Source organism: Natrix helvetica, assembly GCF_964273705.1.
Source record: "Natrix helvetica genome assembly, chromosome: W".
Taxonomy (NCBI): Eukaryota; Metazoa; Chordata; class Lepidosauria; order Squamata; family Natricidae; genus Natrix; species Natrix helvetica.
Window position 1 is genome coordinate 86,640,594 of NC_138555.1, and position 11,436 is coordinate 86,652,029.

At 54.3% G+C, this 11,436-nt stretch overlaps 2 protein-coding genes across 2 annotated transcripts; one reads left to right on the forward strand and one right to left on the reverse strand.

Annotated features, from left to right (window-relative positions):
- Nucleotides 1-199: 199 nt before the first annotated feature.
- Nucleotides 200-4,621, reverse strand: LOC309400691 (2-acylglycerol O-acyltransferase 2-B-like). The gene is made up of 6 exons (XM_081969305.1): nt 4,468-4,621; nt 3,879-4,057; nt 2,189-2,393; nt 1,915-2,089; nt 1,582-1,781; nt 200-359 (listed from the first exon to the last, which is right to left on the reverse strand). The coding sequence occupies exons 1-6, from the start codon at nt 4,559-4,561 to the stop codon at nt 205-207; spliced, it is 1,008 nt and encodes a 335-aa protein (XP_081825431.1). The 5' UTR covers nt 4,562-4,621; the 3' UTR covers nt 200-204.
- Nucleotides 4,622-8,075: 3,454 nt separating this feature from the next.
- Nucleotides 8,076-11,394, forward strand: LOC309400748 (uncharacterized protein). The gene is made up of 2 exons (XM_081969385.1): nt 8,076-10,726; nt 10,888-11,394. Exons 1-2 carry the CDS (start codon nt 10,058-10,060, stop codon nt 10,996-10,998), a joined length of 780 nt encoding a protein of 259 aa, XP_081825511.1. The 5' UTR covers nt 8,076-10,057; the 3' UTR covers nt 10,999-11,394.
- Nucleotides 11,395-11,436: the final 42 nt, after the last annotated feature.

The window sequence follows — 11,436 nt, forward strand, 5'->3', positions numbered from 1 at the left end:
CAGTGTCGAGAGTTCCACTGACAGCCACTCTCTGGGCACCACTTGGGCGCTGCCTGGCAACGAGGGAAGCTTGAACCCAACACCTCCAGAGCCTCTTTGGTGAAAGCCACCCTAAAGACGGTGCGGCTCCTCCAGCACCTGCGCAGTCCTTTCGCCTGGCCCAGGGGGGGCTCTGGGTGTCCCGGGCCGGCCCTTGGTGCCCAGCTAGGTGAGCATCAGGTGCTTGTCTTGGGGCAGCCCATACTGGGCCTTGTGCTCCTCAAAGAGCTGAGTCAGCTTCTCCAAGTAGGTCTCATGCAGCGCATCAATGGCTTCTGGCGAGGGGTGGGGCATCTTGGACACTGGAATCGGAGCTCCCACTGAAGGTGGGCGGAAGGCAAGACGTGAGAAATGGAACAAATGAAATAAATGAATGAGCCCTCAGATTGCCCCCAAACAGCTCCCTCTGAGGCACCCGGGAGAAACACCCCCTGCCCCCGAGCAAGAACGGTTGCAGGAACTGGGTATATGTTTAGCTTAAGAGAAAGAAGGACTAGGGGAGACATGATAGCAGTCTTCCAATATCTCAGGGGTTGCCCCAAAGAAGAGGGAGTCAAGCTATTCTCCAAAGTACCCTGAGGGCAGGACAAGAAGCAATCGGTGGAAACTAATCAAGGAGAGAAACAACTTAGAACTGAGGAGAAATTTCCTCACAGTTAGAATAATTAATCAGAGGAACAGAATTTGCCTCCAGAAGTTGTGAATGCCCCAACACTGGAAGTCTTTAAGAAGAGGTTGGATAGCCATCTGTCTGAAATGGTATAGGGTTTCCTGCCTAGGCAGGGGGTTGGACTAGAAGACCTCCAAGGCCCCTTCCAACTCTACTATTGTATTGTATTGTATTGTATTGTAAGAAATAAGGCCGATGGGCAGCAGAGATGCTGGAAGGCCCCTTCTTGCAGCCAAGTGAAGTCAAGCAGCCAATGCTCCCTCCTCCCTCTGAGGCTCTGGGGAGGCCTGGGCTGCAGGAGCACCAGCCTCCCTTACACAGGGGAGACCGACTGAGCTGCAACAGCAGGCTTCCCCCCATCAGCAGAACCATTACCACCAAGAGCCTTAGCCCAGCCAGGCAAAGTCAGGGTCAAGTCCTGAGGGATACTGGAGGGTGCTACCTGGCCTGGGGTGGGCCTCAGAACTGGCTAGCATTAGGGCCCGGGGCAGAGTGTCTTCTGCAAACTTCCAGCCGCACCAGCCCCCCCCCCCTTTATATGAGCTGCCTTGTCCCACAGCATTGCAACATAGCCTCTCCAGCCGCCCCCCCCAACCAAAGTCCAAGGCTGATCCCCCACTGAGAGGCTGGCTCAGAGGGGGTTGCAACATACAGCCCGGCAGCTGGCTGTTGCATCACCAGAGCGAGGTCTGTTTGGCTGACCTCCAAGCTCGGAGACATGCTGGCATATCTGGGGGAAAGTGCTAGGAGACGTTGCCCAAGGTGGAGGCAGCCCTGTCCAAGAGGGGCTCCTGTCCTGCACAGTCATGACCGACGGGATCCAAATGGTTCCCGGCAACTGACGACCAGCCTAGCCAGACAGAGACACTCACCAATGGTGTAGATGGGTCTCCGGAAAGGCAGCAGGCCAAAGCTGTATTGGAAAACTCCTCGGGCGTGGAAGAGGGGCAGGGCCAGCCCCATGACCCTCTGGAGCCGTTCCTGCAGCCTGCGGATGATGGAGCCTTGAGGGTTGGAGACTTGATTGAAGAGCTCGTTCTCTCCGAAGGAGAAGACTGGCACCAGCGCGGCTCTGCAAGGTGGAGGGCAGAGCCCTGGTCAGAGGGAGGATCGCCCTACTGACTGGAGCTGGTCCTGACCATGTCCAGGTCCCCCACTCCTCACCCTGGCCTCGCAGGGCTCTCAGAGGCCCTACCACCCCTCACCCGTGTCGCAGGGCCATCTTGATGAAGCCTTTGCGACTGCGTAGCTGAAGGGTCAGAGCCCCCGGGTGGGCATCCAGAGACTCAGGTGGCCCTCCCACGGCAATGACGGCCACCTGCCCGCCACCTTCATGGCCAAGGAGGTAGGAAGCACTGGTCTTGTCTGAAGAGACCAGTCCTAAAAGGAAAAGAGCAGAGGCGCTCACAGCAAGATTTCCCCTGGCCCCCGCAACTGCCTTACAGTCCCTTTGTGCCTAGATGCCCCCCAAAAGCTCACCCCCACTCATGATGTAGTCGCGGAAGAAGGGGACCTTGAACCAAAAGGGCAGCATCAGGAGATGGGGGGTGAGTCCCGGGAAGAGCCGAGAGAACCCCGTGGCCTCCGTGCAGAAGTTCCCAAAGGCGCCGGCCACCAGGATCCCGTGGGGGTGGAAGCCGAAGACATAATTGTGGGAAGGGTCCAGCTCTGCCGTCTTCACCAGCTGCACGGGGGTGGGGCGGGGAGGGGGGGGAGAAAGCAGAGCATAAAAAGTCAGAGATGAGCCCTCAAGTGATGGAGGTAGAGTGGATGAGGAATGGAGGCAGGGGTCCCTCAGGTGACAGACCCTGCAGCTCTGGGTGCAGTGTGGCCCTTGGGGAGCTGCTGGGGCTGCCTGTATTTTTCCAAGCCGAGAAGGCTGAAAGGGAAGAGATTCACCTAAGCAGGGAAGCTGCTAAAACTTTGACCGGTCACAATACTCATAACTGCTTCTCCGCTCTGCCCAGCTTCCCCCTCAAAGGAGGCCCTGCAGCAGCCTCCTGGGGATGCTATTCAGCTTGGCAGACTGGTGTGTGTGCATGCGCGCGCACATAGCCAACTGATGAAGCCTGAGGCCAACTCTCGCTAAGCGAGAAATTAAAGGATCTGGGAGCACAACCTTAAACCCAACAGCCCTCAAGCAGATGAGGTGTGGACCCCAAATACTGTTGGGGAGCCCAGCTTCAAGCAAAGTTATTTTCAAGGCTCTGTCGTGGGCGGGGAGGGGGGGGGGCTCTCTCTCTAGGATTGGCTCTTAGCCACTGCTGCCGCCAAAGGAAATGTTCAGAATAAGGTTTGCAGTTAAAGAAACACCTCCGGATCTGCACGAACAAACAAGAGGAAATTTCATGCCAATGCAACATTTTGGGCTAGCACATTCATGAAGGAGTTATAGATGGGACCATCTCGATTTGGGAGAATTGATGTGGGCAAGCAGAGGATCAAGGAAATGAGTAAATAAGTTGATTTAATAATCCAGCAGCACAGCTTCCTGAATTCTGACTGTTTGTTACACTTCAGGGCCACCAATTTAAAATGACAGTATTTTAGAATATTTACAAGCAAAACAATATTTAGCATGGCATTTACAAAACAAATTGACAAGTGTAATGGGAAACCTAAGAGGAAACTTACAGTCAAAGAAAATGCAGGAGAGAGAAATGGTCTTCAAGGCTGGCCTAATTATTTAAGCTGCAATGCAAACTGCTTCATGGGACTCAGTAAATTATTTAATTATGAAATCAGTGGATCATTTCAAATCAGATTTTTTCCATCGCAGCCTGCCTATTAGATCAAGGCAGTTTAAACCCACTTCCTTGGGGGGCCTTCTCTGAGGTGCCCCACAGAGAGTAGGCAAGGACAGAGGTGGATGTTCCCTGCCAGGCATCCCAGCTGGGCCACCCCAACTCCTCTCCTGTCGCACCCCTCTTCCTCCAGGCCCAGCAAAGCTGCCAGGGATGGAGGCCTCCCCACCATTGCAACCCATAATTTATCACTTTTCATCAAGGGTTAGACTAAAAACCTCAGAACTTGCTCAAGAAGTTCAGCACTTTTTGGCCAAGACGGTGTTGGTGGAGCCGGCGCCCCAGCCCCCCCGGAGAAAGTGGGTGTCCCGCCAGCCCGCCCCCCCCCCCCGTAGTCCAGGGAACCTCCCTGTTGTTCTGCTCACCGTGATGGGGAAATAGTCGCGGAAGTAACGCCAGACGGCCCAGCCGCGGACCCAGGAGGAGCGGCGCCCCCCGCGAGACGGCGTCTCCCAGTCCAGGTAGAGCCAGGCGGCGTAGCCGAACGCCAGCAGCCAGCCGTCCCCGAGCAGCAGCAGCAGGAAAAACCCCAGGCAACACTGGGCTACGAGAGAGGCAGCGCGTCAACATCTCCTCCTCCGCCTCGCCAGACCCCGAGCGGCGGCGGCGGCAGCGCCGGCACTCTGGACGTGTTCAGGAGCCCGCCGCTCCCGCCCGCAGACAGCCCCCGCCGGGCGAAGTGGCAGCGCCCTGCGGGGCTGGAGCACTGGAGCTCGGGGAAAGCAGCCCCGGGTGGAACAAGGAAAGCCGCCGCCTGAGAGTTGCAGCCGCTGGCAAAAGCCGAGCCGGGCGCTGCACCTCCCCGCCCGCCGCGGCTTCCCTTCGCGGCTTCCCTACTCACGACCGCCGGCCATGCTGCCCCTCCTGCTCCCGCGGCCGGTATACAAGCAACTTTGCCGCCGCCTCCCTCGGCCTCTTGCTCAGCTGCCCCCGACGGCACCGCCCCGTCCTCACCCAGCGCCAGAAAGGAGAAGACCCACTGAAGGACGGCGGCCGTTTGGAGGCGCCGCCGGAGCGGCAGGCGAAGCGGGGCGAAGCGGAGCCACATGGCTAGCACAACGGGCTCGGACGCCTACAGGTTGGCCCCCCAGCGCAGCTGCATCTTATCAAGGAGGAACCGGCTCCTCCTCCTCCTCCAAGCCCGGCCCCGCCCCGCCCCGCCCGTAAGCCAGGGCGTCGGCGTGGGGTGGGGTGGGCGCTCCCCGACGGCGGCTCCGGGTGGGCTTGGTTCAGGCGAGCCGCTGACCTTCGCGCAGACTCCAGCCGTCCCTCCTCCCCTCCGCATGCCTGGTAGTTGGGTCTGAGCCCAGCCGCTGCTATTTCGGGATTCTTCTGACCCAGGCATGGCAGTCGGTGGCCTCTTCCTCTCCCCCCTCCGGTTTTGGAGTCTTCACTACCAACTCTGGTGGAGGCAGTGGCCTTTCCCTCTGGCCCTTCCTGGAGCTTTTCTGCTGGGCCTTCTCCTCTCTTCCTCAAGGGAGTGCCCCCCCCCCTTGACAGGGCCCTGAGGAGGACACAGGTGGGCCCTGCCCCTTTTCAAAGGCAGAAGCTGAGCTTCACACACACACACACACACACACACACCCCAATCACAGGGGAAGCAGATGTAGTTTCCCCAGTCCCTGAACCCCCATCTGGAATGTGGGCCCGATGTCTTTCACCCCTAATAGCTTACATCACTCCAGGTGAGATAGCACTCCTTGCTGACTGCTGGCCAGACCAGCCTCTGCCTGGTTCCAGCTGAAAGAGCAGAGACCACCAGGGGTTGCTCTGCAGAGGCTTGTCGGGGAGTTGAGGGGCCTCGGCTCTTGTGGAAGGCAGGGCTCCTTCTTGGCCTGTAGCCAGCTTTCTCTCTGTACTAAATGCTGGCCTACTTCCCTGGCCTCCCTGGGTTTCTCTACCGGCCTTGGTGACTCCTGGCAAACCCACCCAAGCCCTTTGAGAGAGTTGGCTTGTGGGGAATAGGAAGGAGACCCTCTTCCCCCTCTCCACCATAGGGAGCAGCTTCAAAGACTGAGAAGTGGGGATGAATTTGGACCAGGAGCTGCAGCTCCTTCTGTAAATGGTGGGGGGGGGGACAGACTTGGGGTGGGGCTCCCTTGAAGGTGTGTAACCCGTGGACCCCTGCCTGCTGCTCTGAGCTGGAGATTTTGCAAGGGGAAGGGGCTCAATGCTAGGCTCCCCTTACAGCAGCTGACAGTTCACGGGATGCCGGGCCATGGGGGGCAAACCTGTGGCTCTTGGAGCCTGAAGTTGATCCAGAGGGGGAACTGCAGAAGAGGAAGTGGCAGCTAGGCGGGGCCCCATGCTTGGCAGAGGGAGGGAAGGGCCTTCTCTCTTTCTAAACACAGTGACTGCTCCCTGCAGTTTGGGAAGAACACCACTCCTCCACCCCCGCCCCATCATGGCAGCTGCTCCTGGCTGGAGAGAATCTGCCCTGTGGCAGGGGGATCCCTTGGCATCTTTGAAAAGCCACCAAAATCATGGCTGCTGGGCAGAATGACTCTCTATTCTTTCAAGGATCAATGGCCCTGGGAGCAGCGGCTGTGGAATATGGGCCTTGGGGTAGGAAGAGGGAGCCAGAGGGGCGCTTTGGGCAACTCCTGCATTCAGGGCAACGACAGGCTCTTTCTGTATGCCCGTGTAATGCTCTCCAAGGCCAACAAGATGGGACTGGCTCTTTCCTGCCAGAAGGGTTGCAAGAGGTGACATGGAGACGATCTCTGCTGTGCCAGCTGGAGCTGGACAAGGTTTAATGGGCGCTCCCAGCCAGGGAATGGGACTGGTGAGGGCAGAAAGAGGCCATAGACATCGGAGGGGCCTCCCTGGCTGTTGCCCCTTCACAGGTGCTGATCCTCCCTCGAGATTCTCCCTTGTTCCTTCTCTGGAGAGACTTGAAGCAGCTGCAGCAGCACAGAAGAAGTAGTCTTTCAGTAAAATCAGCAGAAAATGCTTGCAAAAATGTGTGATTAGCTTTATTAAGGATGAACAGAATTTATGTATTTATCACATTTCTATACCCTTAGCTGTAGAATACCACAGAATAGTACAACGGTAGAAAGCTGTAGTTTAGAAAAATTATAAAGAGAAATTAATTTTAAACCAGGACAGCTTTTAAGATCATACTCTGAAAGCTTCATTTCAAGTGTCAATTTTTTAAAAACACTAAACATTTGCATTCTTTTTGTGGCAGAAACACTTCTGTGTAACTCAAGGCTGAATTTGTAAAAAAATTGGTTCTTCAGGGAGGCAAGTGCCCCCAAAGCGGGCATCAGGAGGGGTATGCGTGACTGGAAGACAACTGCTTGGTGGCTGCCCTGTGTTGTTCTGAATGTCCTAATAGCAGCCCCCCCTGCCCTTATCTCTCCTGCCCAATGTTCTGCAAATAGCGTAGCCTGAACCATCCGTCTGGAAAGAACAGGCAGGGCACCTCTGGAAAAGAGGCAGGGGGACCCAACCTCACCCATTGCCTGCCTGCCTGCCTAGTGTGGGGAGGGGGAGGGGAAATGCCTTTCTGGGCAGAATGGGAGTCCCGCATGGACTGTACCGTCTTCAGGGACATCCTTGCCTGTTCTCACGGTCACAGGGCCAAGAGGTCAGATCTGGTGCAAAATGGTGGAAGCCAAAGAGGGCTGGGAGTCACTGGCAGTGGCAACACCTGTGCAACGTGCTACCAAAATGCAGATGAGCTGATGAGTCAGCAGTATCAGAAAATGGCCCTGGAGCCAGCGTGGAGATGATCTTGGGAAGACAAGGGCACCATTTCGGCTCCTTTGCAGGTAGGTGCCTGGGGCTAGAGGAAGGAGGTCATGCCCACTTTAATTGCTGGGGATGGGGTGAGATTGGAGGGCAGAGTGCCAGGAGGTAGGAAGAAAGGAAGGAGGGTGGGAAGGAGAGACATGGCAGAGGTTGCTCCCCTCCCTGAAAAACTTCAGTCTCTAGGCAGTCCTGAACGGTGAGGGCAGCTGGCTTCTTCTGCAGGGCCTCTGATTATGGAGGCTTTGCCTTCCCAGAGAATGGCTGCTAAGGCACCCCCTCTTCCTCCTCCTCCTCCTCCTCTATGGGTGTGCCCAGCTTTTTCCAGACTCTGCAGCCATCCTCATGTTTCCCTCAGAGGTATTTGTAAATAATCAAATTATCTCTTGTGTGTGGTAGGATTGTTTGGAAAAATCCAGCCAAAAGTAGTACGTACCTGATCCCGAAATGATAACTTCTGTGGGGCTTGCCACAGGCTCAGGCTCGCCCTGTCAGAGTTACGGCAGGCCACCTCACGACCCTTGGCACCTGTGTAAGGGGGAGGGGGAAGTGGCACAGCAATCGCCTGTTGGAGCTGGGGGCTCATTGCAGGAAGGGAAGAAGCGAGCAGCTGGGAATTGCCTGTACTGGGTAGGGGGTAGCACCCAAGGCAGGTGCAGCTGAGAACAGGGTCATGACAATCCTTTTCTTTTTTAAAAAAAGGGTTTTTTAAATTTTAAAACAAACAAAAACATACATAAAAAATATCATCAGTTACATATCTATTTAGCATGTCGTTTCGTCACAAACATTTGCGCTTTCGGTTGCATATAAAATCAATAGTTATGAACCCGATATACGTTAGTAGGTTGATTATCTTTGTAAATCATATATGATGCTCTGTTATAATTTCTTCCTTTTAAACATGTATTCTAAAGGTTAAATTCATATGTATCCTAACTATGTTACATCATTATATATCTATTAAATAATAACATATCTTTATAGTATCATCTCTTATTCTGATATTTCTTACAGTATATAAGAAAAAAAAAGAATCACCAACATTTATATTTGTGTATCATTACTTTCAATTATATGTAAAATCATAAAATATCTATCAAATGTATATAAATACATCTTTATCATTGTGTCTCATATATTCAACTACAATATATGTATATATGTATGTATTTGTGTTACCACCCCTGTTATGGCCAAATATGGGAGGGAGCTCACTCCTCCCTCTTTCTGTCCTTCGGCTCATCACAGAAACCATCCAGGCAGAAACCCATATTTTTATTTTTAATAGCTTGAAATGGATCCATACTAGTCTCCCTTTATTTATTTATCAGCACAAATACAACACACACACACACACACACATATATATGTATATATACCGGTACCAATATTCCATTACATTATTATAAATCTATACAGTCTATATAAGCGTAATATGTCTTTATGGTATCTCTTATCACATTCTATTATTACAATTCAAAATTATGGTAATTGTATCCATTGATAAAACCCGTCCCAAATCTTATAAAATTGTTCATCTTCTTGTTCTCTAATTTCAAATGTCAGTTTACTCATTTCAGCACATTCCATTGTATTTCGAATAACTTCCTCCTGCGTTGGTATTTTATTATTTTTCCAATTTTTTGCAAAAACAATTCTGGCTGCCGTTAAAATATTTACAATCAAATATTTCAAGTCTTTATTATATATATGTATATATACCCAATAAAAAAGTCTCTGGTTTATGCGTTACTGTGTCATTTTCTCCAACCATGTGTGGATTTTAGTCCAATACCTTTTAGCTTCTGTGCAAGTCCACCACATGTGGTAGTATGATCCTGGTGTCTGATGACATTTCCAACACTTTTCGGATTTGTTCTTGAACATTCTTGCTATTCTCATTGGGGGTAGATGCCACATGTAAAACATCTTATACAAATTTTCCTTATAAGCTGTTGACATTGTCATTTTATAATTTTGGGACCACAATTTCTCCCATTTCTGTAATTCAATCCCATGTCCAAAATTCCCCCCCCCCCCAAGCTATCATAGGTTCTTTAACTTGTTCTTCTTTTAGTTTAACCTCTAGTAAATGTCCATATAGTTTTTAATTACTTTTTCATCCATACCTGTCAAGATTTTATCTCTGTTTTTTTATCATAAAAACCTTCCATTTTACAGTCTTTATCATATCTAGATTGTATTTGCATATATGAAAACCAATTCATTTTAATTCCTTCCTGTTTCAGCTCTTGCATAGATTTGAGTTTACCCTCTGCATTCAACATTTCACCATATCTAACCATTTGTTCCTTTTTGTATATTATTTGATAAGAAAAAGCTTAAATAGTTGATAGGGTCATGACAATCCTGTTAACCAGGCAACACAGCAGATGAGAGAGTGGGTGTTTGGGGGAGGGAATCCCAGGGGATTGGAGGTTTTGGAGTGCTGGTGTAAATTAATTTGACTCCTGATGAGTCTTGATGCCAGATGAGATTTCACAAAAGCTGTTTCTACCTCGACAGGAGCCGGCGCCAAGATGGCACCCCGAAAAGCAGAGGCCCCTAAGGGCACCCTCCCATCCCTCCATCTGGGTCACGGAGGGCCCTGGAGCTCAACCGGAAAGAACGTGGAGATGAATTCTCCCAGCTGTGTCCCGGGGAGCCCGACCCCAATTAACCTCCAGGAGAGTTTTCCCTTCCTAGCCAGCCTTTTTTGGACTCCTGTCCTCGGTTCCCGCTGCGGTTCAGCCTCTTGGCTCCTCCACCCCGGGGCTCTGGGCTGATGCACCCGCAGCGCTTCTCCGACAACCGCTCAGTCCGACGTTACGAAGCGGGGTGGGAGCCAACAGGGCCTTTCCGGAAAGGAGGAAGGGAGGCCGGGAAGCCGTCTGGGGTCCTGTTTCCAAGAGGCTCCGCCTGCAGGCTCACAAAAGGAAGCGGGGAAGACCGAGAGTGGCGAGTGGAAGTTCTCCAGGGCTCTAAGCGGGTCTTCCTTGCCTGTCTCGGATGCGCCGTGAAACCCTCCCTTCCAGAGATGCCGCTCCAGCGGCCCTCGTCCGGCGGGCTGGCTCCCTCGCTCTCCCCCTCGCCCTGTGAGCTGACGCCGCCTCACAATGCCTCCCCCCCCCCCACCTGGCGCTCCAGCCCTGCCAGAGAGCGGCCACCGGCAAGCATGTCCTGGCACGGGAGCCTGTGCCGGGAGGTGGGCGCCGTGGTGGCTCGGCTCTTGGGCTGCGCGGTGCTGCTCTGCGTGCTCAGCAACGCCGTCTTCCTGGTGAGGGAGGGGCGCGGGCGGGCGTCGAGGGGCCCAGGGAGCCTCCTTCCGACGGGGAAGGGCCCTGCGTCTCGGCCCCGACGCACCCCTCGCTCTCTTTCCAGTTCTACTTGCCCTCCAGGCGCCGCCGAGGCTCGGACGGTCGGAGCGAGAGTCGGCAGCGCGCCGACAGCCAAGGTCTGGGAGCGGGGCCGTTGTAAAGGGGTAAACGGGCGGCTCGGGGGACGGCGGGGAGAAAGGCGGGAGCGGCTGCCTTGCCGGCGGAGAGAAAAGTGGGGCCCGACAGAGCCGGCAGGAGGAGGGGCGCATTGAGCCTGCTGGCCTCTCTCCTCCTCCAGAAGGCGCTCAGGCCTCACCTGCAGAGCAGCGAAGCGAGGCCCTCTCGGCGGAGCGCAGGCGATCGACGGCGGGGCAGAGAAGCGGCGGCGGCGGCCCCGACGGCTGGTTAGGCTCCGCGGCCGACCAACCCAAAAGGATGGTTCTCTTCCAACAGCAGCAGCTACAGCTTCCCGGTCGCGCTTCCCAGGCAGGGGGCGGCCTCTGGCCTCCGGCCCTGGAGAAGCCGGCCCGGGCCATCGCCGACGCCCGCCGCTTGTCCAAGGCAGGACGACTCGGGGAGAGCGCGTCGTTTCCGAGGCAGCGAGACAGGGAAGCTGGCCTCCCCCGCGGGCAGTAAAGGTGCCAGCAGCAAAGGCCGCGGGGGCTACGGGTCTTTCTCTCAGCCCCAGGAGGGGGTGGGGAGGGAAGACTTGGAGTTCGGAGGTGGGCCCCGCCAACGCAATTCGCACACCTTCCTCCTCCCCTTCCAGGGCTCACCCCCCTCCCCTTCCAGGGCTCACCCTCCTCCAGAGCCAAGGCTGGGGGATCAGCGGGGGACCTTGGGTTCC

Coding starts and splice junctions, on each gene's coding strand:
- LOC309400748 (XM_081969385.1), top strand. CDS start 10,058: ATGCACCCGCAGCGCTTCTCCGACAACCGCTCAGTCCGACGTTACGAA. Junction 10,727..10,887: donor GCAGCGCGCCGACAGCCAAG/GTCTGGGAGCGG, acceptor CTCCTCCTCCAG/AAGGCGCTCAGGCCTCACCT.
- LOC309400691 (XM_081969305.1), bottom strand. CDS start 4,561: ATGTGGCTCCGCTTCGCCCCGCTTCGCCTGCCGCTCCGGCGGCGCCTC. Junction 4,058..4,467: donor CTTCTCCTTTCTGGCGCTGG/GTGAGGACGGGG, acceptor CCTCTCTCGTAG/CCCAGTGTTGCCTGGGGTTT. Junction 1,782..1,914: donor AAGATGGCCCTGCGACACGG/GTGAGGGGTGGT, acceptor TCCACCTTGCAG/AGCCGCGCTGGTGCCAGTCT.